Source organism: Solanum lycopersicum, chromosome 3 (genome assembly GCF_036512215.1).
Source record: "Solanum lycopersicum chromosome 3, SLM_r2.1".
NCBI lineage: Eukaryota > Viridiplantae > Streptophyta > Magnoliopsida > Solanales > Solanaceae > Solanum > Solanum lycopersicum.
This window is the reverse complement of record NC_090802.1, coordinates 5,609,350-5,636,477: the sequence shown is the minus strand read 5'-3', so window position 1 is coordinate 5,636,477 and position 27,128 is coordinate 5,609,350. Positions and strand designations below refer to the sequence as shown.

The window sequence follows — 27,128 nt, the reverse complement described above, 5'->3', positions numbered from 1 at the left end:
ATGTTTCTGTGTTGTATAAAGCGAGAGAAAATTGTATATACACATGCAAAAATATATATCTTCGTGTTATACATATAATTATACAATTTACAAACATTTTACTTTAGATATTGCAGAGAAAAAGGCCAACGAATTATACAATTGCAGTGAAATACAATTTTCTCTTGCTTTATACAACAGAAGTGTATATATTGTGTTTCTTTATTTGTATAAAGCGAGAGAAAAACATATATCTTCTTGCTACACACTTATAATTATGCAACATACATACATTTTAATTCGATTCAATTGAATGCAAAGCAAATTTTTTAAAAATATTGCAGCGAAATAGGCAGCGAATTATACAATTGTGCATTATACAATCGGAGTGAAATAGTATAGCGAATTATACAATTGCAGCGAAATAAGTCAGCGAATTATACAATTTAGGCCAACGAATTATACAATTGTATATGAATATAGAATTATACAGTTTTATGTTTACTATGGAGCGCAATTATGCAAAGTTTGCTATAACATACAAATATGATTTTTTCGATTGCTATATGTGAAAATTGCCTCTCTTTTTTTTTCCATGTGTATATGTTAAATCTTGAATATTTTTAGTGAAACTTTTTATTTCACTATTGATTATATTTATTGCTCTTTAGAGGGTATGATATATTATTACTGAACAAATAAAAATGAACGGAGTACGAATTACTATTCACCCTTTTATATATAATTTAAGACTTCGATTCTAAGTCTTCCTTGTAACTTCTCATCATCTTCCTCTTTCTTCCTTTTAGCCTTTGGAATCTTTGTCACTTTTGGTACAGTATATAAAAACACTAATATTGACATCAACATGTAATATTATTAATATAAATATATAACTTTCTTTTTAAGTTTTAGCAAACAAAAGAAAACGAAAAAAAAACTATATATTATAAGTTTTCCTTGTAACTTCTCTGTTTTTTTCATCTATTTTATTTGTTGACTATTAGTCCACCTTATTGAAGATCTTTATAATCTTTATTCCACACTTTTTCTCCTTTTTTATCCTATGATTGTACGGAATAAATTATTCTTCTAAATTAAAGTTACTTGTCATTTTCGACATTTATTTTTTACTATACTTTCATCATTTTTGTTGAATGCAGCAGTAGAGAATATTTTGTTGCTTCAATATAATATAAAGTTATATTAGTAGCTACAAGATCATAAATATAAAGGTAAATTTTTTTTATTTTTTATTTTAAAAATTTATTTGTTATTGCATGTTGATGATCATGATGTACATGTTGTTGATTTTTTTTAAATTTTTTTTTTGTATAATTTTGATTAATATTAGGGGAAAATGGCTACTACTACAAAGAAGAAAACAGAGAAAACAATTCCTGGATTAGTGGATTTGGTGTTTTCTTGGTCTTTAAAGGATGTGTTGAACAAAGATCTTTACAAAGACAAGGTTTGAATTCATCTTTCTTTTTTTGTTGTTTATGTTGCTCGGACTTTTCGAAAATTTTGATGAGCTTTTGTTTGATTTTTTAAATAGTACAATGTGTTTTTAGAGGACCTGACATAGGTACGATAACATTTTTGAAGAATCTGAGCCTAACAATAGTATGTTATATATGAACACATTTTATTTTGTTTGAGTCAAAATCAATGTGTTTAGTTGGTTGAAAGATAAGTTTCTCCGGCTCATTAAAAATGTTGTTAGCTGGATATCGGATCCTCTAAAAATAGTGTGTGTCTGGATGATCCGACATGGGTCAAAAAACATTTTTGGAGAGTCTGAGCAACGTTACAAGTTGTTATTAGCAATTCATGTCAAATGTAGTATCATGAATTGTACTATAATTTTAGTTTTTGAACTTTTGTGTCAAATTTATTGTAATTTGTTCTGTTTCGATATGTTAGGTGAAAGAAATTCCAGAGACGTTTGTGTCGATTGATCATTATTTGAAGTCATACGTTACTCCACTTCTTGAAGAAACACATGCTGATTTGCTCTCTAATGTGTCTGCTGTTTCGCGGGCACCTGCTCTTGAGGTTGTTGATGTGAAAGTATCGAAAGATTTTAACCCTCCGAAAGGTTTATATTACAATATTTTGTTGAGAAGAAATCAAAATAGAGAGGTGGGAGAGAGTAATGAATCAAAGCATGAATCGAAATATGAACCAGAAGTTGGTGATTTGATTGCACTAACAGATGTGAGACCACGAAGAATGGAGGATTTAAACAGGCCTAAGAGATCATACCTCATTGCTATAGTTCAAGGTATGAATGATGATGGTTATAGAATACCTATCTTGTCTTCACAGCTTATTCCGTTTAAGAAACCGGATAGGGAAACAGGTGAACAAGGGGACAAGCTTTTTGTTGTCTATCTTTCTAATTTGACAACAAACATTCGAATATGGAATGCATTGCACTCAGACCGGGAAAATTCAAACTTTAATATCATTAAGACCGTGATGAGAAGTGATGATTCGGATATTGTAAGTACTTTTTTTCAACTTTACTGTTATAGTGATCATACGTTGAAATTGTATCATTAGTCTAGCATCTAATAAACATTTCGTTTGTAGGGTGATCAAGTAGACTGCTCCCTTTGTTCCGTTAGAGAAGCAGAAACTAATATAGCTATATCGAGTTCAAGAGCCATCGCTCAGTCCTTTGAGCTAGATAGTGCTCAACAAGAAGCTGTTGTAAGTTGTGTTGCTACAAGAGAATGTTCTCACCGGAATATGGTTAAGTTAATTTGGGGTCCTCCGGGAACTGGAAAGACAAAAACAGTTGCTTCTTTACTTTATGTCCTGTTAGAAATGAGGTGCAGGACTTTGACTTGTGCGCCCACGAATGTTGCTGTGTTGGGAGTGACTAAGAAGCTGATGCAGAATGTACAGAGTTGTTTCCAATACGACACGTATGGTTTAGGAGATATTGTCTTGTTTGGTAATGGGGAACGAATGAAGATTGATGATCATGAAGATCTGTTTGATGTCTTTCTTAGTAACCGTGTTGCTGCACTTGCTAGCTGCTCGTCTCCGATTAGTGGGTGGAGAATTGGTATACAGTCCATGACATGTTTGCTCGAGAATCCTGAAAAGGAATATCGCAAGTACTTAGAGAAACTAAAGGACAAGGACCGTGACGGTGATGATAATGCGGAGATAGATGATGAGGAAGAGGGAAAAAAAGGAAGTGTTACTAGTCAAGAATCTAGTTCGAGCAATGATCAAGGACTCAACAAGAACAAGAAGAGTGAGTTGTGGAAGAAATTTGTTGTTGAGACCTTAAAAGAGAACAAGAAGAAAGATAAACAAAAGTCTCGAAGGGATAACAACTCGAAAGAAGGTGAAAAAGCAAACAAGGTCAAGAACAATGGGGAGGCGAGCAACAAAGAAGTAATCGTGTTGACACTTGATGAGTTTGTGAACAAAAGATTCAAATGTATACAGAATCAGTTAACATTTTGCTTAACGAGCTTGTATACGCATCTACCTACTTCTATCATTTCACTAGAAGTAGCTAAGGAGATGATCAGACTACTTGAGATGTTTCAAACTCTTGGAGAATTGTTTGCTACTGTGGAACAATCTGAAGGATTAAAAGAAATTCTACCGGGATTTGCTACAAAGAATAAGACAAGACGTTTAAATATTCGTACAACTAAAACAGAATGCCTAAAAGTGTTGAAATTTCTTAACGAAAGCATCTCTCTTCCCGATTTCATTGAGGACTACCAGATTCGAAGTTTTTGTCTGAAAGGTGCATGTTTGATTTTCTGCACAGCTTCTAGCTCGATAAAGTTGCACACAGAAGGAATGACACCACTCGAGATGGTTGTTATTGATGAAGCTGCTCAGCTGAAAGAATGTGAATCCACTATTCCGTTACTACTCCCTGGTCTCCGCCATGCTATACTCATTGGTGATGAAAAACAACTGCCTGCTATGGTTCAGAGCAAGGTTATTAGTTAATCTCTTTATGACTTTTTTTTTTAAAATTTACTGTGCTGCTCTTTTGTCATTGACAGCTAGTATCTGTTATATACAGATTTGCGAGAAGGCTGAGTTTGGGAGGAGCTTATTTGAGAGGCTGGTAACTTTGGGACACAAGAAGCTTCTTCTTAATGTTCAATACAGGATGCATCCGAAGATAAGTTTGCTCCCTAATAGAGAGTTCTATCAGAAGAAAATCATGGATGGTCCTAATGTGAAATCAGCTGCATATGAAAAGAGATTTCTTACTGGAGATATTTTTGGTTCCTATTCGTTTATAAATGTAAGTGGTGGAAATGAGGAGCACGATGACAAGCACAGCTCAAGAAATAAGACAGAAGCTTTTGTTGTAGCTGAGATAGTTGCCAACCTTCATAAAGGTAATGCACTTATCTTTCAAGGATTTAATTTCTGCGTAAGATGAATGAAACGTGTTGGCATACCTAATAAATATTATCTTACCTACAGAATATATCTCTTCGAAACAAAAGGTCCGTGTTGGATGTATATCTCCTTACAAGGCTCAAGTTTTTGCTATTCAACAAATTCTTGGCAACAAATATAGCACAGATGTTAAGAGTGACTTCTCTGTGAATGTACGTTCTGTTGATGGTTTTCAAGGTGGTGAAGAGGATGTGATAATTATATCCACTGTTCGTTGTAATGGGAGTGGATCGGTTGGTTTCCTCTCGAATCTTCAAAGGGCAAATGTAGCATTGACTCGAGCAAGGTTCTAATTTGGTGAACAACATTACACATAACAGATGGTTTTTGATATTCTTAACTGTCAACTTTGATTCTTATGTAGGTATTGCCTTTGGATATTGGGAAATGGTACAACTTTGGTTAACAGTGGTTCCATATGGAAGAATTTGGTTGTTGACGCCAAGGTTCGCGGTTGTTACTTTGATGTTACTGAAGACAAGCGATTGAGTCAAGCAATTTTGGACGCGACCATTGAACTTAGCCAGCTAGAAACATTACTCAAAACAGATTCACTGATATTTCAATCAGCCAAATGGAAGGTATGTTGCTTCATTTAGCCTATAATATGAATATTTGAGTTCTATTCGCGAACGGAGAAATTACGAGTTTTTTGCTGTTTTAACTCAACAGGTTATATTTAGTGAGGATTTCTCAAAATCCATTGCCAGAATTAAGGATGTTGAGATAAGTAAAGAAGTGATTTCCCTTTTGGTGAAGCTTTCGAGTGGTTGGCGTAAGGCAGAAAAGAAAAACATGTTCAGCAACAAAGGCGGAAATTCTTCTGGATTGTTGGAGGAGTATTTTGTCAAGCACCTAAAATTGATTTGGACCGTAGATATTCAGCAGCAGAACTCTACATACCTTCAAGTACTAAAGATATGGGACATTTTACCAGGATGTCATATACCAAAGTTTGCTAAGAATCTTGACACCCATTTTGGTCAATATACCGTTGATATGATGAATCGATGCAGATACAAACGCGTGGAACGGTACAAAATGTCTTGTATTGTTTCTCTGGTCTACATTTCTGTCAATTCTTACAAGTACATTTTAGGATAATCGAATTAGTACTCCACGAACATGTTTTACTCACAAGTCTTCATTTTTCTGCAGAAACTTTGTATTTCCTATGTCTTGGGTAATTGAAGGAAATGTTGTCTCAACAACAACCTCAGCTCACAGTAACCGGGATGACAACTTGGCACGCCATTTGGCAGCTATGAATTTGAGGGATAAACCAGGATCTTCGAGAAGTTCCAAGTGAGTAGTACTACACGAAAAAAATGAAACAGAACTCAGATGTATGTTTTTTTGGTGTTAGATTAGTCTAGTACTAACTTTACTCAACTGTTATACCAGTAAGTCCAAGAATAAGAGAGGAAAACTATTCCGCGAATCAAAACAGAACCAACTTGCTGAAGATTTCATGGAAAAGTATATGCGCAACAAGTCCAAATAGAAGTGTAAACATCGCGTAATACAGGTAAAACATGAAACAGAAAAGAGTAACACTAAATACATTGTCATATCTACTACGTACTTCCTATGTTTCAATTTAACTGTCTTAGCTTGACTATCTGCGAACTTTCTTAACATTAAATTCTGTTTTTTTCTTGGCAGTTTTTTTGGTGCAATTCACTGCCTTCATCATGTTAATACTGCAACTGATCTGGTGATGTGATCCTATAGTTTTTGAATCCTACGCGTTTGCTGAGATGGTGTCCATGAGTACTGTAATTATTAGTTACGATATTGTTGAAGTGAAATGGCTTGTTAAATGGACATGCTGATCTTTAAAATGTAGAAAAGACCTTATATATAATACAACTACAAGGTCTTAGTATTTGATTGTGCCTACATTGTGAAAATTCCATTCTGTTTTATATTCATACACCATACCATGGTTCCTAGTATTGTAACGGACTTATTCCATCAATGAATTGATGTTATATACTTGGACAATATAACTACTTTTTTGCGTAATTTAACATGTTATAATAACTGTTATTAAGACTATTTGACTCTCTGAGACGCCTATATATATTTCTACAGTGATAGATTAACAGTCAAATTTTATCAGCATTAACTAAGCAAAGCTAAATGGTATATTTCTAAACTCGCTAGTGAATCCATATGCAAAAGTGACAGAGAAAGTGCTAGACAAAGTAAAAATGGACGGACGAAATATTTTTGTAAAATAACATGACGAATCTATGTTTGAATTTACAGTCAAAATTAAAAGATTTGAATGTTAAAATCCGAACAGTGTTACATAATTAATTGAGATATATGGAAGAGTAACATTTAATTAATGTTGTCAATATAGGTAATCCCATCCATGCATGGAAATTGTGTAAAACTCTATAATTCCCAAGGAAGAAAATGAGGAGACTTTTGAAAGAAAGAAAAAAGGAACTCTTAATGTATTTTCCTGTTTTAATTTCCGATTTACTTAGCTAGTAGAAACTCCTAATCTCATAAGAAGAAGAAATAAAAGGTAATTAAACTCCCTTCTTTAATTTTGTTTTTGCTTGTGTAAGGTTAAGATGTTTAATTAATTAATTTATTTTAATGACAATTAGGTGGAAGATCATGTCAACAACAACAAAAGAGAAGAAGAAACCAATTCATGGCTTAGTGAATTTGGTGTTTTCTTGGTCTTTAAGAGATGTACTCAACAAAAATCTTTACAAAGACAAGGTTTGAATTTTTACTTTTCTAGTAAACCAAAACAATTATTGTTGACAAAATGAACGTGCTCAAAGTTCAAAATATGAAGAAGTAAACACAAGAAAATATCCAGTTATTATAACATCTACTATATATATAGTGTAATTTTTTGTCGTAAGGTTCCTCCCCTGGTCATCAAGAGAAGTTAGCTTTTCGTTGTGGTCCAAATCTTGTATTTGTATAAACAACTAATTGAATATGTAATAGTCTCTTGAATCCATAAACTTCAAATTGTCACTATGTATTATTAAGTAAAATACTATGTATGTTGTAGGTGAAAGAAATACCAGAGACATTCGTGTCGATTGATCAGTACTTGAAGTCATACATTACTCCACTAGTTGAAGAAACACATGCTGATTTGCTCTCATGTATCTCCACAGTATCGCTTGCCCCTTCCGTTGAGGTTCTTGATGTTGTAACATCAAGAAAGTTTGAGGCTCCCAAACATCTATATTACGAAATTTTGATTAAGAGAGCTAAAGAGGGAGAGAAAAGTAAAACAGAATACAAACCAGAGAATGGAGATTTGATTGCATTATCAGATGTGAGACCACGAAGAATCGATGATCTGAACAGACCTGAGAGATATTTTCTCATTGCCATAGTTCAAAACATGGATGATGAAGACGATGAAGACGATGAAGACGATGGAGTCTGGATACCTATACTGTCTTCAAATCTTATTCCATTTCAGCGACAAGACAATGAAAAGGGTGAACAAGGGGACAAGCTTTTTGTGGTTTATCTGTCTAATTTGACAACAAATATTCGAATATGGAATGCTTTGCATTTAGATCCTGATAACGCAAATCGAAAGATCATTGGGACTGTGTTGCAAAGTGATGTAGCTAATGTAAGTTATCGGTTATGTGTTTATGTCACAAGTCATTTCCGGGGGAAATATATTCCATGAGAAATGACTTCCGTCGTACTAAACACACTCATCACATTTTTTTCCTTCTTAATCTTGTTATTCTTTTATTCATGTTGATTTTGATCAATGTCAGGGTGAAGTAGACTGCACAGATTGCTCTGACAGAGAAACTAAAACTGATGTTTCTATCATTCAGTCCTTTGGTCTAGATGATGCTCAACGAGAGGCTATTCTAAGTTGTATCGCAACAAGGGAATGTGATCATCGGAATATGGTTAAGCTAATTTGGGGTCCTCCAGGAACCGGGAAGACTAAAACAGTTGCCTCCTTACTATATGTTCTGTTCAAGATGAAATGCAGAACTTTGACATGTGCTCCTACGAACATTGCTGTTTTGGGAGTTGCAAAGAGGTTGATGCAGCATGTACAAGACGGTCTTGAATATGACACGTATGGTTTAGGAGACGTTGTTTTATTTGGAAATGGTGAAAGAATGAAGATCGGTGATCATGAAGATCTGTTTGATGTGTTTCTTGAGTACCGCGTTGATGTTCTTGCCAGCTGCCTGTCATCAAAAGATGGATGGAAAAGTAGTGTACAATCCATGATATGTTTGCTCGAGGATCCTAAAGAGCACTACCGTAAGTACTTAGAAAAAGATGAAAATAAGGAACATGACACAAGTGATGATGAAGAGGAAGTAGAAGGTAACATTACCAATGAACAATCTAGCTTGAGCAACAAAGATGGGAAGATCAATGCTCATGGATTAGTAGATAAGCATACGAAGAATAGGTTGTGGAGTAAATTTGTTCTTGAACCCTTAAAAAAGAACAAGAAGAAGGCTTCAAAAGATAAAAAAAGTTCTCAACGGAGGAACAACTCGAGAGCAGAAGGGGATTCAAGTAACAAAGAAGCCAATGCTTTGACATTTGAGAAGTTTGTTATCAAAGAATCAAAATGGTTCATTAACCATTTATTGTTTTGTCTGCCAAGTTTGTATACACATGTACCTACTTCTGACATGCCACTAGAAACGGCTAATGTAATGTTCAGGCTTCTTAAGAATCTGCAAACTCTTAGAACATTGTTTGCTACTACAGAAACATTTGAAAGATATAAGGAAGTGCTTCTTGGTATCGATACAACAAATAAGGCGAGGCGTTTTGCTAACTTGTATGAAAGTAAAACAGAATGCCTTGAAATGTTGAAATTCCTTAACGAGCATCTCTCTCTTCCAACTTTCAGTAAGAAATTTAAGCCCCCTCTTCAGAGTTTTTGTCTGAAAGGTGCATGCTTGATTTTCTGCACGGCGTCTAGCTCATCAAAACTACTGAACATGCAAGGAATGTCACCACTGGAGATGGTGGTAATTGATGAAGCTGCTCAACTGAAAGAATCTGAATCCACTATTCCGTTACAACTCCCTGGTCTACGTCATGCTATACTCATCGGAGATGAAAAACAATTGCCTGCTATGGTTCAGAGCAAGGTTTTCAAATAGTCTTAATATTGAATGTTCTTTCATTACATTACTGCTCTTTCATAATTTACCATTAGTGTCTGTTGTTGACAGATTTGCCAGAAGGCTGAATTCGGGAGGAGCTTATTCGAGAGGCTGGTAATATTAGGACACAAGAAGCAACTTCTTAATGTTCAATATAGGATGCATCCAAAAATAAGTCTGTTCCCAAACAATGAGTTCTATCATAAGAAAATTATGGATGGTCCTAATGTGAAAGGTGAAAAATATGAGAAGAGATTTCTTACTGGAGATATTTTTGGCTCGTATTCCTTTATCAACGTAAGTAATGGAAATGAAGAGCAAGATGAAAGATACAGCACGAGAAATAAACCAGAAGCTTTTGTTGTAGCTGAGATAGTTTTCAACCTTCATAAAGGTACGTAACACACGACTTATCTTTCAAGGATTATGTTTTTTGTTCTTTGTAGTTGGCATACGTGATAGATATCCTCTTACATACAGAATTCATCTCATCGAAACAAAAAGTTCATGTTGGTTGTATATCTCCTTACAAGGCTCAAGTTTTTGCTATTCAACAAATTCTTGGAAAGAAATATAGTACAGATGTAAAGAGTGACTTCTCTGTGAATGTACGTTCTGTTGATGGTTTTCAAGGCGGTGAAGAGGATGTTATAATTATCTCTACTGTTCGTTGGAATGGCAATGGATCGGTTGGTTTTCTTTCTAATCTTCAGAGAGCAAACGTAGCATTGACACGAGCAAGGTACTGTCTTTGGATATTGGGAAATGGAACAACTTTGGTTAATAGTGGTTCCATATGGAAGAATTTGGTCATTGACGCCAAGACTCGTGGTTGTTACTTTGATGTTACTGATGATAAACGATTGAATCAAGGAACTTTGAACGCGACTAATGAATCGTTGAATGATATGAGACCAAATCAGAACATTAAATGGAAGGTATGATGAATATTTCACTTCTCTTTCACTCTTCCACGTGACATGTTTAAGACCAAAATAGAACACATTCTACATAACGTAGATATAACACGTTCTTTGCTGTTTTAACTCAACAGGTTATATTTAGTGAGAATTTCACTAAATCCATTGCCAGAATCAAGGATGCTGAGATAAGTAAAGAAGTGAATACTCTTGTAGAGAAGCTTTCGAGTGGTTGGCGTAACTCAGAAAAGAACAACAGGTTCAACAACAAGAGAGGAAATTCTTCTGTACTGTTGGAGGTCTACAATGTAAAGCACCTAAAGTTGATTTGGACAATCGATATTGTGAAAGACAACTCGAGATATCTTCAAGTGCTAAAGATATGGGACATTTTACCAGGATATTATATACCAAAGTTGGCAAAGGATCTTGACATCCATTTTGGTCAATATACAGTTGATATGATGAATCGTTGCAAATACAAACGTGTGGAACGGTACATACATGTCTTTTGATCTCATTTTGTCCCTCGATTTAGCTTTTATACACTGACAGAGTAAAAGAATCTCCGATTACCTAATAATAATATAGTACTCCATGAACATGTCGAGTCGTCTCAACGTGTTATTAAGTCGTTGACTTTACAGCTAACTTACACCAGAGTTCATTTTTCTGCAGAAACATTGCATTTCCAATGACTTGGCTAATTGATGGAAGTGTTATCTCAACAAGAAGCTCAGCTAATAGAGATCGAAATGACAACTTGCTACGTCAATTGGAAGCAATGAGTTTGAGGGATGAACCAGGATCTTCAAGACAGTAAACAGTGATACTAAATATAATGTCACATCTACTACTACTTCTTAACGTTTTTAGTTTAACTGTCTTAGTTTGACTAGCTACAACATTTCTTAACGTTGAATTTTGTATCACCATCATGTTAATTTACTATGTAGCTTGGATCCACATATATATATATATACAACTCTAAGATCTTAATATTCAATTTTGCCTTCATTGTGATCTCCATGTTGTCCTATATTCATATAGATTTATAAATTAGGACATGCTTATTCGAATTGTAATGCGTATATATATTCCCTTAATGAATTTCAGTTATATACATAGATAATAAGTAACACGTTGTAATAAAAAATTCGTAACAATCTGTTATAGGTTAACTATCAATGCCATTTACATGAAGTTATTTGCAATTACCTTTAGAGTAATATTTTATTTGTGTAATTACTTTTATACTATCGATACATATAACATAACTTCATCGCAATATGAACATGACTCAACAAAATGGTATTAAGAACCAGAATAGGCACATTTTGTGCCTCAACATAGTCTATTTCTACCATATTTTACGAGTTCGGTAGAACTCAATAATTTTTCCTCAAATTTTCTCTATGTGTTTAAACATTAATTTAATATATCCTATAAATAATTTAAAACCAAATAAGGTGTGTTTTTATAAAATCTTGAACAATAGACTCAAAATCCTAGCTCCACTTTTAATTTAATGTATTATGTATTTCATTTACATCAACGTGGACGTGCCGGAGTGGTTATCGGGCATGACTAGAAATCATGTGGGCTCTGCCCGCGCAGGTTCGAATCCTGCCGTCTACGATTTTGATTGTTAAAGATTTAAATCTGGATGCACATCTAATTACGAGAATAATTTATCGTCTTATTAAAAACTATATTTAAGTTTTTTACTAGAGATAATTTCTCATTTAGGTCTTAATTTTTCCTTATTATTTATTATAGTTATTTTTCAACACATTTTCATAACATTTAATTTATTATATTAATATAGTGAAATAGTCTACGATTTTGATTGTTAAAGATTTAAATCTGGATGCACATCTAATTACGAGAATAATTTATCGTCTTATTAAAAACTATATTTAAGTTTTTTACTAGAGATAATTTCTCATTTAGGTCTTAATTTTTCCTTATTATTTATTATAGTTATTTTTCAACACATTTTCATAACATTTAATTTATTATATTAATATAGTGAAATTGTTGTTCTATTTTTTGAAAAAAATATGTCAAATCAATAATGAACATGTTAAAAATAAAATACTATATGCTTTTAGTGAGTCATTATTTTCGCATTCCAGCCAAGGAAAAAATGAGAAAAGATAATGAAACAAAATATATTAAATACCAACTTTTTCTTTTCTGTTTAATTTCCAATGAAGAAAAGGAAACGACTAGTTTTTTTTAAAAAAAAATAATATATCACTTCACATTATTGTTTAATGTACTACAATACCTATACATAATGAATTATTTTTTAGATGATCCATTTAAGTTCACCTACAAATCTTCTTCAAAATATTTCTGAACTATCATTATGTATGTATTAACACACACTATCATAATGAAATTTACATAAATTAACAATTGATAAATTAATAATCGATAAGTAAATTATCTTAATGGTTTTACAACGATTTAGCATATCGATAACTAATAAATTAAATCGATAAATTTCAAAATCGAAATGAACCAGTAAAAATTAAAGCTTTTTTGGTAAAAAAAAAAAAGATTTTCTTACATAATTAAAAATGTTGTCCTTCAATACTTGTGATAGTTCAAGACGACTAGTTTGTCCTTCACTCTTAATTGAGATGTTAATTATGTGGTAATATCAAAGTTATGATAGTATTAGCTTTGACATCAAATACAATTATATCAAAACATAATAGTAACTCAATTTATTTAGATATTGAACATCGAATTTTTTTTAAAAAAAACAAACTCAACTACTACAACATTAGTTTATTTTTGGGATTTGTTGTGATAAAAAGCAAAACTAAATTAAATTAATTTGTGTTCATCTATAGAAAATTTGAGTTCAAAAGATCATTAAATTTATCAAATTTCGTAAAAAATGTGAAATTTAAAATGATTGACACATAAATAAAAATGGAGGGAATAATAATTTATTATTAAATAGAGATCTAAATTAAGTTGTTCATTGTGTACATGATAAGTTTGTGTTCTCTTGTCATCTCTTTTATTATTTTAATTAGTTGAAGATGAACTTGTGCAAAACTATGATTTGTTAATTTTTTGTTCTTTTTTTGTGTATTAATCTAATGGCTTGAGAAACCAAAATTTACGTTAAAGTACGGTATTCCTAAATTTGGACATAAAAAATTGAAATTACTTTTTAAAAAATAAAAAAAGTACTATACATTACATAGTTAACAAGTTAAAATATCTAAAAGACATGAAAAAGAAACTGATCAAAGAAAAATTTGATTTATTCTTGAAATTTTAATTGTGTTATATAAATTGAGATAAAGTAACATTTTACTGTAAAAGTTCAGTTTCTATAATAATATACTCCCTCCATTTCAGATTAATTAAATTTTTGAGGTGTTTCATAAATTAGGCATAACTTTTCATTTTTATCTTTATTAACTAATGTCAAAATTATAATTAAAATAACTAAAATTAATTAATAAGTAATTTCAATACTAACTTATGAAAGGTAAAATTGAAAGAATGTTCTAAAAGTAATTTTGAAAACTGAACAATTAAGTGAATTTAAAAAATGAAAGATATCTCAACAATTCAATTAATTTGAAATAAAAGAAATATTGTTGACACCCAATTTTTGACCTGCGCAGTATAAATTAATAATCGAGCTTCCTAAATTTTCCGGATAATTTTAATTAATTAATTTTATAAATTTTGTAAAAATTAAATAATATAATACATGAATATTATGTTACCTCGAATACCTCTTGTCATAATTTTAGGTAATATACATATTTACATAATTATGTATATAAGTAGTATATCTTATGATTATTCGAAACATCAAAATATACACCTAAGTGTTTAATAAACTAGCTTAATCTAAATTATAATTACTTTAATCAATTTTTACGATTTTTAATAAATATTTTATTAAATAAAAGCTCGTTGATTAATTAATACAAATTCATTTTTTATTTAAGATATAGCCATTTTATTTTTAAAGTTGGCCAATTTTTAAATCCACCTCTTTTTCCTTTAATCTACTCCCAATATCAGATTTGGGCCCCCTTTCCTTTGTTCCTATTAACCCAAATTAATTCCCCTCAAGCCCAAATCCCTTCCCATGAATCTCTCCCCCCTCTCTCCTCCTCTCTCACGCGAGCTGTGCAACAGCTTTAGAGCCGTTTCCTTCTGAAATTCGTACGCTCGCGCCGGCCTAACAACAAGAAAGGCTACAAACTTTGTCCATGGGTACAAGGATCGTACTAGTGGCAGCTTCAACCTTATCTTCATGGGTTTGAATTTCAAAATGGAGGGTGAAGTCTCGAATTTGCCCCAATCCTTTCCCGAAATTCCCCCGCCCTCCTACCCCAAGAACCCTAAAAATTCTCCCTCTATATAAACTCCCTCCGTTTTCGGAATAGGGGTTGAAAATTTTTAGTTGAAATTTCGTTGTAAGAGTTTGCCGGAGTAAATTTCTTTCTGTTTATCTTTGAAATATCAAGAAAACTTGAGAAAAACATCGCAAATACTTTGAAAACGACTGAGACGGAAGAGTTGCTAGTGTCTCGTGTTTGAATCTAAGTTCTCGACTAGACTTCGTTTCTTCGCCAGGGGTTCGAGTCTTCGTAAGGTGGTGAAGTTATTAGGCTCCTTGCTGTTCCAGTTTGCCGCTTCCGAAGAGGTAATCCCCTGCTTCGTACAACTTTCTTGTTTCTTTCGTTTCGAAATGGCTTCTTCTGATGTTTTGACGACTCGGGTGGTGATGACGATTATGAAATTTGAATACGGATGTATGTTATAACTGACTTGTTAGTTTTCTTATAGAGTCTATTCGCTGAGTGTTCCTTAAGTTGTTTATGCTTTGTATATTTCATGATGCTCCTTTCTTTTTCATTCCCCTTGTCTTAGGTTTGTTAGTAAGTGTTAATTATGGCGTTTGTTCCCCATGTTCTCTTGGTTTCTTGGTGTTTTCAGCTTGGTATGAATAATGTGCAGTGTCATGATTTTTCTCTCATGAGTTAACATGTATAGCTGCACCTGGTGTTCATCAATGTGAATTCGACTGTTCGGACAGTGCATTTTCAGTTTAGCTTATCTCCCTTTCTGTCTTCACTTTAAGTTTTCTTTGTGTCCCCTGAAAAGTTCTCTTACCATTGCTTAATGTGTTGTCCCTTTGGAGTTGCTTGACATGCCCTGTTTTAAGAGTTCTTTCGTCAAATGTTGATTCTATGTGTACTCTAAGCATTAAGCGTGATTCATGTGATGATGGAGGTTGTTGTAACGTTATACATTGGTCGTTATAGGCCTCGGCACGAGTTCGTATTTGTGAGGTTAATTAATGCGTTGTTTGGGGTTGTTGGTGTCCAATGTTTGTCTCTCTTGGTTGGTTCTCTTTAATAAGTTTCTTACGTTGCTTGAGCTTGTCATTCGAACTCAAAAAAAAAAAATTGGTTAGGGGGTTTTGAGGTTTGTTTCAATAAGCCAAGGCACTGTTATTTGCTTTTCTTTTCTTAGGCTTGGGATGATATGTTGGTTTCATGTGGACAACTCTTCTTCTTTTGACTTCTACATCTTAATGAAAGCATGACTTCCCTTTGTTTCAAAGCATACTTTAGTTACAATAGTTTATGTGTTGTTGTCTATTGCTATCTTCGAATTTGCCGAAGGTTTCATACTTATGTATGTCTGAAAGTCTAAAGAACTCGTTCTTGCCTAATGCTTGTTGAGGATCTTGTTTTAATGATAATATTTATGGCTATTGTTAATCCTTTTCTTTTGTTTTTTCATTACATGTGACATCGATTCGAGTCCATTTCGGACTCCACTCCCGCATTCCTCCGAGTTAAAAGATCTTTGAGTCGGCCCATCTCAAGTCTAGGAGGTCTTAAGACCCATTTACAGGTCGAAATCCGGCATTGGAGAGCTACTGGAAGTGGCAGTTTGCAGAATTTGACTGCATGTTTTTTTTGAAGCTGTAAACCAGCTATATACATCTGATATACACTGGTATACATGTCAAAAATGCACAGGAAATCCGAACTCGAAATCTGGGTTTGTGGCAGTGAGGATACGCTTCGGAAAAGGAGTTTCAACTTTCGAAAGTTGAAAATCAGGCTGATATACAGCCTGTATACACTGATATACATAGACGCTATACTAAATATGTGTAAAAATGTGAATTGCAGGTTAACGTACGGGTACTCTTATTTTAATTAAAATTCAGAATTAGGCAAACAATGCGGACGTAGGGTGCAGCCCATATACATTAGTATACATTATCGGGCGACGATATACACTTGTTAAGTAAGTTTTAAAAAAATAATACAGGTACAAATACGCAAGGCAATGCAGGGAAAAGTAACGAAAATATGTATTTAAACAGGTGGAGGACTCAAGAGGTTCAAAAGGGTCAAATATATACTGTATACAGTATGTATACATTTATGTATATCCTTCAGGATCCTTTTTTCAGGAATGGCCCAGGGCCCTTCAACAATTTTTCTAACAGGCCCACGGGGCCTAAATGTTTTTTTTGCAGGATTTTTAGTTTGTTGAAAGGGCCCAAGTTCAATTTTGTTCTCCTCTTTACTTATTATTTGCTTGAATTAATTAATGTGTGGTAGGATTTTAATAATCTCCTAAAGGGTAGCCATTTTTCATTATTTTAAACTTTACTATTTTATTTTATTTACTTTTGTCACAAATTAGTTTTTCCTTAAATTAAATCCCTTTAAATAGCTCCTTTAGAAATAAAAAATAGTAATAATAATAATAATTAAAAAAAATAAAATAATAAATATTAAAATAAATTTTCTTTTTACTTAAAAAAGTCATTTAGTCAAATTGCCGGTCAACCGCAAGTTAGCGGGCATCCCGAGGGCCTAATACCTTCTCGGGATGTACATTGAACTTCGAACCTTTTCAATCGATTTTATCTGTTTTTAAATCTTTTGAAATTTTTTCTTGATTTTATCAAAATCAAGTGGCGACTCCGTAATTCGAAAAGTCGATTTTTCTTAAATAATTAAATTAATTGATTTTTCGAAACCTAGTCAATATTTTCCATTTTAAAAAAAATAAAATAGTTAGTAGTATTTTCTAAAATAAAACAAATATTTATTATAATAACTAAAAAATAATCTTAAAAAATGACATCGTTATTGAGTGATTGATCATATACCAAAAATTAAAAACAATAAGGTCATGCAATCCAATGTGAAGGCTGCATTGAGTTAGCTTTGATTAATTTACAATTGGTCCACTTTGACAACTGCTTAAGTTAATCCAAATTTGGTGTATTTATGAGAAAAGTTATATATTAATTCTTATTTGTATTTGCTCTATAAATAGCTTATATTAAGAGATGATATTATCCTCAAATAAGTAGCAAAAGAAAAAAAAAATACAATGGCCTTTTACAAAGTTGGTATCCTTTTTCTCCTTCTATTGTCTGGTAAAGCTTTTTTGATATATATGTACGGTAGTAGAGTTAGAGTTTTATTTAAGGAATATCAAAATCTAAAAAAATAAAATCGCATAGAAGTTAATATACATTGTGTAGCTAGAACAAAAATAATATATATATATATATATTCAGGTTATATTGATTTTAAAAAGTTATGAAAGTAGAATTAATTAATAAATGGACGGATTAATGACCGAGAAAAAGTTATATAAGCTCAGATGGATTAAATAATGGGTTGATGGCTAATCTGTCAAACTCTTATCAAGTTTCAATTTCTTTAATTTGTTTATATTTTCATAATTTATTTAGCACATAATTTTATTTTTTATTATTATTATTATGTTGATATATAACAGATCAACTTTTTTTTGAAAAAAAAAAAGATTAAGAATATTTTGATGAAATTCTCATAGTACAATTCAAGTTATGTTTTGTTAAATCGATTAAACTTTTTGATGAACAAATTTGTTGAATCATAATGAGTTGAGTTAGTAAATGAGCAGACCAATATATAGATTGTGTTGATCTTTGGAGAGTCTAATGGGTTGTGTTATTAAATAGACCGTTCCATAAATCAAGATAGATTGAGTCAAGATAAGCTAAACAAATGGATAATTATTGATCCGTTCAACTGGTAAATAAGTTTTTTGAAGATATTTCAATAGAATTTCTTACGAGTCGATTTAATCTACATGTTTAGTCAAATTAGATAAGCTAAGGAATCACGCCAGTCATATATATTTTCATGAGCTAATCTTTAAGTTTAGTAATTTCGATGTGTTTGCACACATATCAAACTTTCAAACTAAATATGTAATTTTTTTTGTAGGTATATTTTTGTTGGTAATTCAAGTGGAATATACAAATGCCAAGTCATGTCTTCAATATTGTGATGATGAAGTGGCCTACATGACTTGTCCTTCTTCAGGAGATGAACAAATTAGTCAAGTTTGTGTCAATTGTTGCACAGCAGATGAAGGTTGTAAATTGTTTAAAACTGATGGATCATTAATTTGTACTGGAATTAAAGATTAATTTAATCAATCCATCCTTAATTATCAAAATGTATTATGATAAAAAAAAAATTTATATATATCTTTAAGTATTTGTATGATTGTACACGCGTGTAATAAGGCTTGAGTTATTTACTCTGGCGATGAATGATGTGTAATTCTACTATTCGTATAAAATTAAATGTTTTCAACGATTTATACAAAATCAAAAGTTCCATAGTAAATATAAAATTTGTTATGAAGTATAATTATACAAATTATAGTTATAATATACAAATATGATTTTTATGTTTGTTATATGTGAAAGTATATGTGTTAGTGGAACCCTATTAGCGTGTAATGTGACATTTACATGTCATTTAACAACTTTCGTTAATAAGGAGGACATTGTTAACCCAATAGTCTAACAAAAAGAATAGCTTTGAGTCGAAATATATAGTTAAAGGGTAAATATGAGCTATTTCAGATAGTTTAAGGTTATTTTCGATAATTTTTCGTTTTATAAAATTTATGCATAAGTTATCATATTTTACCTATTATACCCTTGATAGAATAGTTCATTAATCTTGTCATTTATTAATAAAGTTGACTTAAGAAAACTTTAAATAAGGGTAGAAGGGTAAAGTTACATCATTTCTTAGTTCAGGTGCAAAATAAAAAAGAGACATATAAAATGAGACGGAAGAGTAGCAAATAGATAAGTTGAATCGTCTAAAGTCATTGTGCACCATCTATTTGGGGCTTACTTATTCAAATATTTAGATCTTAATATTTAAAGGGCAACTTTCACATGTAGCACATAAAAAATTTATATTTGTATGTTATAGCAAAGTTTGCATAATTTTGCTCCATAGCAAACACAGAAACTGTATATTTCGCTATACATATATAGTTAAAGCAAATTGTATAAAACGAAGTGTATAAAACAAGAAAGAGAAAGACACTTGGGCAGAGAACTGTATAAAAACGAAGTGTATAAAACAAGAAAGAGAAAGACACTTGGGCAGAGAACTGTATAAAAACGAAGTGTATAAAACAATTATATACAATTTGAATTTGTATAAAATGAGAAAAGAGAGAAAAACAAAAGAGACTTGACAAGGAATATACAATTGAATCGAATTGTATAAAACGAGAAAGAGAGAAAGACAAAAGAAACTGGGCAGAGGAGTATTTTTATTGTATAATTATAAGTGTATAGGACGAAAATATGTATTTGCATGTGAATATACAGTTTTCTCACGCTTTATACAAACAGAAACGCAATTTATACATTTCGCTTCTGTTTGTATAAGTGAGAAAGGCGAGGGTGGCAAGCGAGATTTGGGAGAGTGGCAAGCGAGATCTAGAAGAGGGGAGAGAGGGGAACAAAAATATATGTATTTATACAATTTTATCTGCTTTATACAATTAGAAACAATTTTTATACACTTGTATTTGTATAAAAAAGTGAGGAAGCGAGCGAGATATTTGGGAGAGAGGCGCCTGACAATCTTTTGCAAACGTTTGCTATGGAGCACAATTAAATCAAACCTTAGCTACTCCATTTATTTTAGGTTATTAGTTTGCTATTATATACATTTTTTCCATATTTAAATGTTCATTAAAATATAAACGTATTAATCTTAACGAAAACAAATCATTTGTTCGTGAAACAAAAATAAAAGGGGCTTATTTATTCAGATCTTAATACACATCTTAATATTTAAGTGTGCAATCAAATTTAAACGTTCTAATCTTAATAAAAACAAATTATTTGTTCAGGAAACGAAATAATAAAACAACAAAACGTGGACGGCAGGATTCGAACCTGCGCGGGCAAAGCCCACATGATTTCTAGTCATGCCCGATAACCACTCCGGCACGTCCACTTGGTGAAAGCTAATTCCATGTTATTTGCTCTTAATTAAGTAATTTCTCAAAATATTTATCTCAAATCAATTAATATTTATTATTTTATCCTTTAGAATAATTGTTCTCACTAATTACAAGCACTTCAGTAGCGTAATAATTTTAGAAAGAAAAAATTATATTGTTAAGACACTAATGATAGAGAAGTGGTAAAAAAAAAATTAATTATGTATTCTAAAAGAGAAATATATAACAAATAAATCGAGACGGAGCCACGGAGAAAATAGTTGAACAATAAAAAAATATACTTTTTAAAATTATAATTTTTCAACACTTTTTAAATATTTTAAATCGTTAACTATAGTTGACTTCTAATAATTTTTTTTATATAATCTATAAAATCTATTTCAAATAAACTAAATATATTAAATTTATATCAAACATTATTTAGTTTGAATAATATATTTCAAATCAATCAAACTAATTCAAACAGTAGAATATTTCACTTGATAGTTGAAAATTGAATAATTTAACATTGTATGGCCTTGGATTAAAGTTTCAACATAGTACCATTTTTATATTTGAAAATATAACTTTTAAATTGAATTTATCAAATATCATATTTTAAATATTAAAATATATATATATGAATAAACGTGTCCTCTTATGTGGATGGATAACTATTGGAAGAGAGAAGTGGTGGAGGATAAAGACTTGGGTACAAGTTTAATTAATGAATTAAGTAAGGTAGTGATTACCTCCTAATTTTGTAATTAGTTACCATATTAATTTGTTTGTCTTACGTATTATTAAAAAATAATAATTTATTATAGCTTTATAATTTTAGTTTTCCCTTTAAATATTTGGTATTATGAATCTACAAATATTTTAATTTATTTTTAATTTATAATTATAAATACAAATTATTATTTTTTATATTTTATGTCAAATTAAAATAGAATAAACAAATTAAAACGAAAACGATATGATTTACCAAATTCCAACTGTCCCCAACTCCATGGCCAAACGGAATTTAGGTCCACAATACTTCACATCTAATAAATTTTTTTTGAATAATTAAAAGTCATCATAATTTTTTTTTAAATAATTATTCTAGAATGTACGGTATTTGATAAAGTTTTAAAGGGGAAATAAGTATTTTAAGCAGCATAAGTTGATTTTCAAATATTAATTTGTTTTTTCTAAAAGCATTTTTTTAAAATACAAATTTAAATACTAATGGTTGCTCAAAATATTTTTAAAATTTATTAGTGAACCAATAATCTTTTTTATTGACAAATAAATTTAGAAAAATTACTTAAATATTATGATTTTTCTTAAATACTTTGTAAACAAGTTATGAGAAGAAATAATAATGGATAATATTATTGGGAATCCGTGAATAATATTTCAATGTCCTCAAAAAATGTAATTATATTTAAAACAATAAGAAAAATAAAAATAAATCCACGTCAAAAGTTTCAAGTAAATATCTCTTTTGGAAAAAGCAAAAAGAGCATAGATATTAGTTTTTATTTTTTATTTTTTAATTTTAGGGACGGTGGAAATTAATAATGAATAATAATAAGAAAAAAAATAAAAACAAGGAGCGCCGTAGGAAAACAAAAAGGGAAAAAAGAGAAAATAAACAAGTAGCGGTAAAGTAATAAGTTGGAGTGGAGAGCCTTATCCATTATTCCACATTTTCAAACACTCAACTCGCCCACATCTAAGGTGCATAACACACACAAAAATAAAAATTAAAAATTTAATGTAGATATCAGAGCTCGATTAATCTGAATTTGAGAAATTTAAATATATGTGAGCCCCATTTCATATACATTGAATAAGAAATATATTTATCAAAAAAAATCATTATTCTTATTAACAATAGATTTTGTGAAACAGATTAGTGAGTTTACAAAGATCGAAAATAACATTTATATCATGTATCTATACGATCTTCTCGATGTGTGTGTTTGGGTGGGGAAATGATAAAGATAGAGAGTAAAAGAATATCATAAAGGTTCTTCAAATTTTCTAATGAACGTCTTTTTATAAATCATAAAATCTGAATATTTATTTCATATAAAACGGTGCCATGGTAAAAGAACTATCTTACGGCATGTTAATATGTTTTGACGCTTCATTCAAAGCTAATTAGAGAAGGTGAAATATGTCACGTAACTCAAATTATTGTAAATTGTTATGAGTATTTATAACTATATAACAATCAAATTTATACGAGCAGATATTCAAAACTCTTAGTAATAAACCGAAGGATAGTCTCTCTCATTCTCCTCAACTTGCTATAAACTTTTCTTCGTATTTACGTGATTCAACTTTTCTTTTTTACTAAATTTAATTTTATCGAGTTAAGGATAGAAGATGGAATAAATAAATAACACGAAAGTGGTGTGCATGCGCCAAAGGATGAATGCAGTTTGGTTCAAACACTTTTTCTTTCCATTTATAGTACTGTTTGGGACAAGTGGGGTCAATTTGGTTGGGTTGGCACTAAGATAGAAAATGGATAACGCCGAATCTTTTAAAAATATTTTGATATCACATAACATTAATATTAAAAATTTAAAAAACTATAGTATAAATATTTATATTTATACACCTTTTTTCCTTATCTTGTTACACCTATTCATTCAATCGAAAAAATTACATTTTTTTTTTGTAAGAGCTGTATGGTGGATTTTGTTTATTTAGATTATGAATGTGAAAATGAGATTAGTTTCTTTGGACCAACAAAACAACCATGGGATCATGGATGAGGATATTAATCATGATTCTGATTCTTCTGAAATATTGAGTAATTTCTCTTCATCTGATTCGGAGTTGTTTGACGAAGAAGGAGGAGGAGAAGGGGATTCTTCGGATCCAACTTCTCCGAATTCTTCTTGTAGTGATTCAATAAGTCATGATGAACACACAAAAGGAGCTTTGCAAAATATGTCCACTCTTCTACAAGAACTTCCCTTCAAGTAACAACTACTTTTCCTCTGTTTTCTTTATGTTTTTTTTTTAATGTTATGTGTTTATATTAAAGTTGGATTAAATTTGAATTGACGAAAAGTTTCTAATTTCATATGTGACATAGAAGCTTTAGTTGTTGTTCGAATCTCAAGAAATAAGAAAAATATAATTTAGGGAGATAATAATTATTAGTTGAGTAATGATTTGAGAAATTAACTTTTGAAAATGGTTTAGGTAGCTTATTTGGACAGAAGACCCTTTACGTGTGATTTGAAAGAGACATTTATCAAGTGACGAAATCAGAATTAAGAGTTTTTAGAGAATTTTAAATTTTAGAATAGAAGAATAATGGTGGTTGTGAATCTACAATACCAGTGTGATTAACATTTTCATGGCTTCTTTTTTACTGCAGTTAATTAATTTTGTTGGGGATTTATTAGTTAATATATATAAAAAAGTTTTAATAGAAATATATGATCTACGAAAAAGTTAGTGGATTTGTCTAGATTTCCAAACTCTACCTAGCTTTGTCCGAATGAAATCGCTCATGACTTGAAGAGATTTTAATTCTGATTAAAACTGAGTAAATATTCGTCATTTATCGACTATAAGGTCACTTAAGAGATTGTAAGTGTGAAATATTTGATGGGTCGCGCGCCCGGCACACATGTTTTGACCTCGTGTGTCCATAACTCAAAATAGGTGACCTAACGGCCGCCGCCCGACTAAACATACCAACACTAAGGGAGTTGGTAATTTAAAAATACTTGAAATAAGGCTAGAAGTTTGATACAACTACTTTGAAAGATCAACAAGGTAATTTCTTTTTGGTGATTATATACAAGTTTAAAATTTGTTTGGCTTATACTTGAATCGAAAGTAGGTCTAAACAGGCCTTTGATATCAATTGTTACAAGGCGTTTAAAGAATACTTACTATATTATTTTGCTTCCATATTCGAGCATTGTTGAATAAGATTTATTCGATATATGTATTGTACTTAAAAATAGTTAGATTACGCGCAAGTAAGTTCAAACCATAAAAATCACTTGTCAATTGTATTAAAAATAAGTAATTGCTCGTTTGGATCGAATTACTAAAGTTGATAATAAGCAAAAGTTAGAGAGATGTCTTTTGATTTGGTTTTAACTTAAAAACACTCGATTTTAAGTAATTATTAGGATAGGATTCATCTCAATTCTTGTTTCTTTTCATATTAATTTGTTTATACTACTTCATAAATGTCCAGCATTAGACGTAAGATAGGTATTGAAGAGTTCCACATCAGATTAAACTATGGTGACTCTTTATACGTTCTCAGAAATACTTTCACACCCTAATCTAGCTTTTGAGATTAAATAAGATTTGAGATCCATATCTTTTTATTTGTTTTTATCTAAACACCCTCTAAATCTTTCTTCAACAATTTTTCATATTATTTCATTATGATGCTAATTAATTGTCCTTTTTTTTGGGGGGTTAATAGGAGAGGTTTGTCAAAACATTACAATGGGAAATCACAATCATTCACCTCTCTATCAAATGTGAGGAGCTTAGAGGACATGGCTAAGCCAGAAAATCCATACAACAAGAAGCTAAAATCATGCAAGAGTTATGGAGTTTTCTTAGAAGGTTTCAAATCAAATAACTTGAATCCTCCTATTAGAAGCAATAGTTCTTCAAGATTAAGCTCAAAGAGAGGCTCATGTTCATCATTAAGAGCAAAGAGAAATGGAAGCTTTCTTGGGAATAATAATAGTAGACCTCCTGTTCCTCCACATACATCAACTAGTGCAACTAGTTTTACAACTCAAACCCCTTTGTTTGCTTGATGGTTCTATATCAAAAGGATTTACTAAATGTATTTACTTCGTTGTTGTTACTGTTTCTTTTTTTAGAATGCTATGTGATACTTTTTGTAGTACTTGTTATATTTATTTTTTATGTTCTTTTATATGTGTTACTTGAGTCGGGTAGAGGCATACTTTTGTCCTCTCTCGATTTCATCATGTGAGACTTCATTAAGTATATTGTGTGTTCAAAGTTTTGATACATTAATTGAATCTTTTTATGGTATTTGAAATTGGTTTGGTTATCAAAAGATGACTAAATCTATTATTATTATTATTATTATAATTATGATGATGATGATTTTTTTCTATTAAAAAAAATAAAGGCGTGAAATTTGAGAGTTGGAAATAAATGGTATGGGTATGAGCTTCGTATTAAAAATGGTTGAAGTCATTAAAAATGTCAGAATATTAATATATATATGATTGAACTTCATTTAGGGGCATACACATGTTTGAATTGGTCTGGTTTGGATATTATAAAGACATAATACATAAATATGTCCTTTAACTTGATTTTAAATCATATTTATGCTCTTTAACTTTGGATGTGCACAGATATACACTTAAACTTATATCAAGTTGAACAAATAGACACATTTTTTGTCATATGTGGTATCCAACGTGTATTGTGGTCATGTAGAACTCATGTGTTTATTTATTTAAAAGTTGGATAGTTAAAATGTCTGTTTGTGCATTATGAATGTTGGAGGTCGAAGTTAAAATTTGAAGTCAAGTTTAGAGTTCAATACATGTATTATTGCCTATTTTAAGTATAAAACTTAATTTCTACTTCTATTTGTGTCGAATTCTTAAATTTCAAAATCATATCAAATAATAAAAAATGGATTTTGCAATTTTGCAATTTTGTTTTCACAAAGTTTTTAATATAGTTTTTAACTTTTTATCATATGAATATATAATTAACTTGTGCTTTAAATATTTATTTTATTCTTATTTAAGAAAAAATATGATATGAGCCACGATTCTAGCAAAATACTAGGATTTAAAAGTAGTGCTAAACACACTTTCTCTTCGTTTCCTTTTGAGTCCAACTTTTCCTTTAAGCTTCTTTTCACTTTCTATTAAAAAAATATAATAAATAATTTTGCATATCGAACTCCATTGATCATAATTCATAAATAAATCTGAAACATGAAAAATTTCATAAATTTGAGCATAAATATATACTAATAAAATTATAAGTACGTAAGTAAACAACTCTAATTAAATAATATAATAACAATTTATCAATTAAATAATTTATAATTATTAATAATAAATTTCAAAAATCTAAAATATCTCGATTTACACGTACACGCAAAGTGCATTTAGTGGAAATTGTGAGGTTGTTAGTTTAGGATATCATCAATACTTGCGCCATGACTAAAAAAAAGAAGAAATGTATTTTTGAATATTTGATGCTACTCTAT

At 30.8% G+C, this 27,128-nt stretch overlaps 3 protein-coding genes and 2 non-coding genes across 6 annotated transcripts; 4 read left to right on the top strand and 1 right to left on the bottom strand.

The window, feature by feature from the left end:
• Positions 1-751: 751 nt before the first annotated feature.
• Positions 752-6,435, top strand: LOC101258828 (uncharacterized). Of its 2 annotated transcripts, none has more exons than XM_010319369.4 (11): positions 752-1,214; positions 1,334-1,450; positions 1,906-2,487; positions 2,578-3,960; positions 4,049-4,373; positions 4,462-4,723; positions 4,802-5,018; positions 5,110-5,471; positions 5,596-5,742; positions 5,842-5,965; positions 6,103-6,435. In XM_010319369.4, the coding sequence occupies exons 2-10, from the start codon at positions 1,340-1,342 to the stop codon at positions 5,939-5,941; spliced, it is 3,489 nt and encodes a 1,162-aa protein (XP_010317671.1). In that variant the 5' UTR covers positions 752-1,214; positions 1,334-1,339; the 3' UTR covers positions 5,942-5,965; positions 6,103-6,435. The 2 variants fall into 2 exon arrangements, with proteins under 2 accessions (XP_010317671.1, XP_025885590.1); XM_026029805.2 differs by having other exon boundaries at positions 855-1,214; positions 5,110-5,480.
• A 560-nt stretch (positions 6,436-6,995) lies between these two features.
• On the top strand, positions 6,996-11,522 carry LOC101266197 (uncharacterized). The gene is made up of 6 exons (XM_026030264.2): positions 6,996-7,182; positions 7,487-8,068; positions 8,223-9,581; positions 9,666-9,990; positions 10,077-10,534; positions 10,651-11,522. The coding sequence occupies exons 1-6, from the start codon at positions 7,054-7,056 to the stop codon at positions 11,029-11,031; spliced, it is 3,234 nt and encodes a 1,077-aa protein (XP_025886049.2). The 5' UTR covers positions 6,996-7,053; the 3' UTR covers positions 11,032-11,522.
• Positions 11,523-12,072: 550 nt separating this feature from the next.
• Positions 12,073-12,154, top strand: TRNAS-AGA (transfer RNA serine (anticodon AGA)). The gene has a single exon. It is a non-coding gene; the product is annotated as a tRNA-Ser (tRNA).
• Positions 12,155-20,798: 8,644 nt separating this feature from the next.
• Positions 20,799-20,880, bottom strand: TRNAS-AGA (transfer RNA serine (anticodon AGA)). Its single transcript has one exon. It is a non-coding gene; the product is annotated as a tRNA-Ser (tRNA).
• A 2,605-nt stretch (positions 20,881-23,485) lies between these two features.
• Positions 23,486-25,928, top strand: LOC101258531 (protein OXIDATIVE STRESS 3). The gene is made up of 2 exons (XM_004234445.5): positions 23,486-23,853; positions 25,332-25,928. Exons 1-2 carry the CDS (start codon positions 23,582-23,584, stop codon positions 25,675-25,677), a joined length of 618 nt encoding a protein of 205 aa, XP_004234493.1. The 5' UTR covers positions 23,486-23,581; the 3' UTR covers positions 25,678-25,928.
• The last annotated feature ends 1,200 nt before the right edge of the window (positions 25,929-27,128 follow it).

Bases quoted from the DNA above. Each gene is read 5' to 3' on its own strand.
- LOC101266197 (XM_026030264.2), top strand. From the start codon at position 7,054: ATGACAATTAGGTGGAAGATCATGTCAACAACAACAAAAGAGAAGAAG. The intron at 7,183-7,486 runs GTTTGAATTTTT...TGTATGTTGTAG, and splicing joins AAAATCTTTACAAAGACAAG to GTGAAAGAAATACCAGAGAC. The intron at 8,069-8,222 runs GTAAGTTATCGG...GATCAATGTCAG, and splicing joins TGCAAAGTGATGTAGCTAAT to GGTGAAGTAGACTGCACAGA.
- LOC101258531 (XM_004234445.5), top strand. From the start codon at position 23,582: ATGAATGTGAAAATGAGATTAGTTTCTTTGGACCAACAAAACAACCAT. The intron at 23,854-25,331 runs GTAACAACTACT...GGGGGTTAATAG, and splicing joins CTACAAGAACTTCCCTTCAA to GAGAGGTTTGTCAAAACATT.
- LOC101258828 (XM_026029805.2), top strand. From the start codon at position 1,340: ATGGCTACTACTACAAAGAAGAAAACAGAGAAAACAATTCCTGGATTA. The intron at 5,019-5,109 runs GTATGTTGCTTC...TTAACTCAACAG, and splicing joins TTCAATCAGCCAAATGGAAG to GTTATATTTAGTGAGGATTT. The intron at 5,481-5,595 runs GTCTTGTATTGT...ATTTTTCTGCAG, and splicing joins CGCGTGGAACGGTACAAAAT to AAACTTTGTATTTCCTATGT.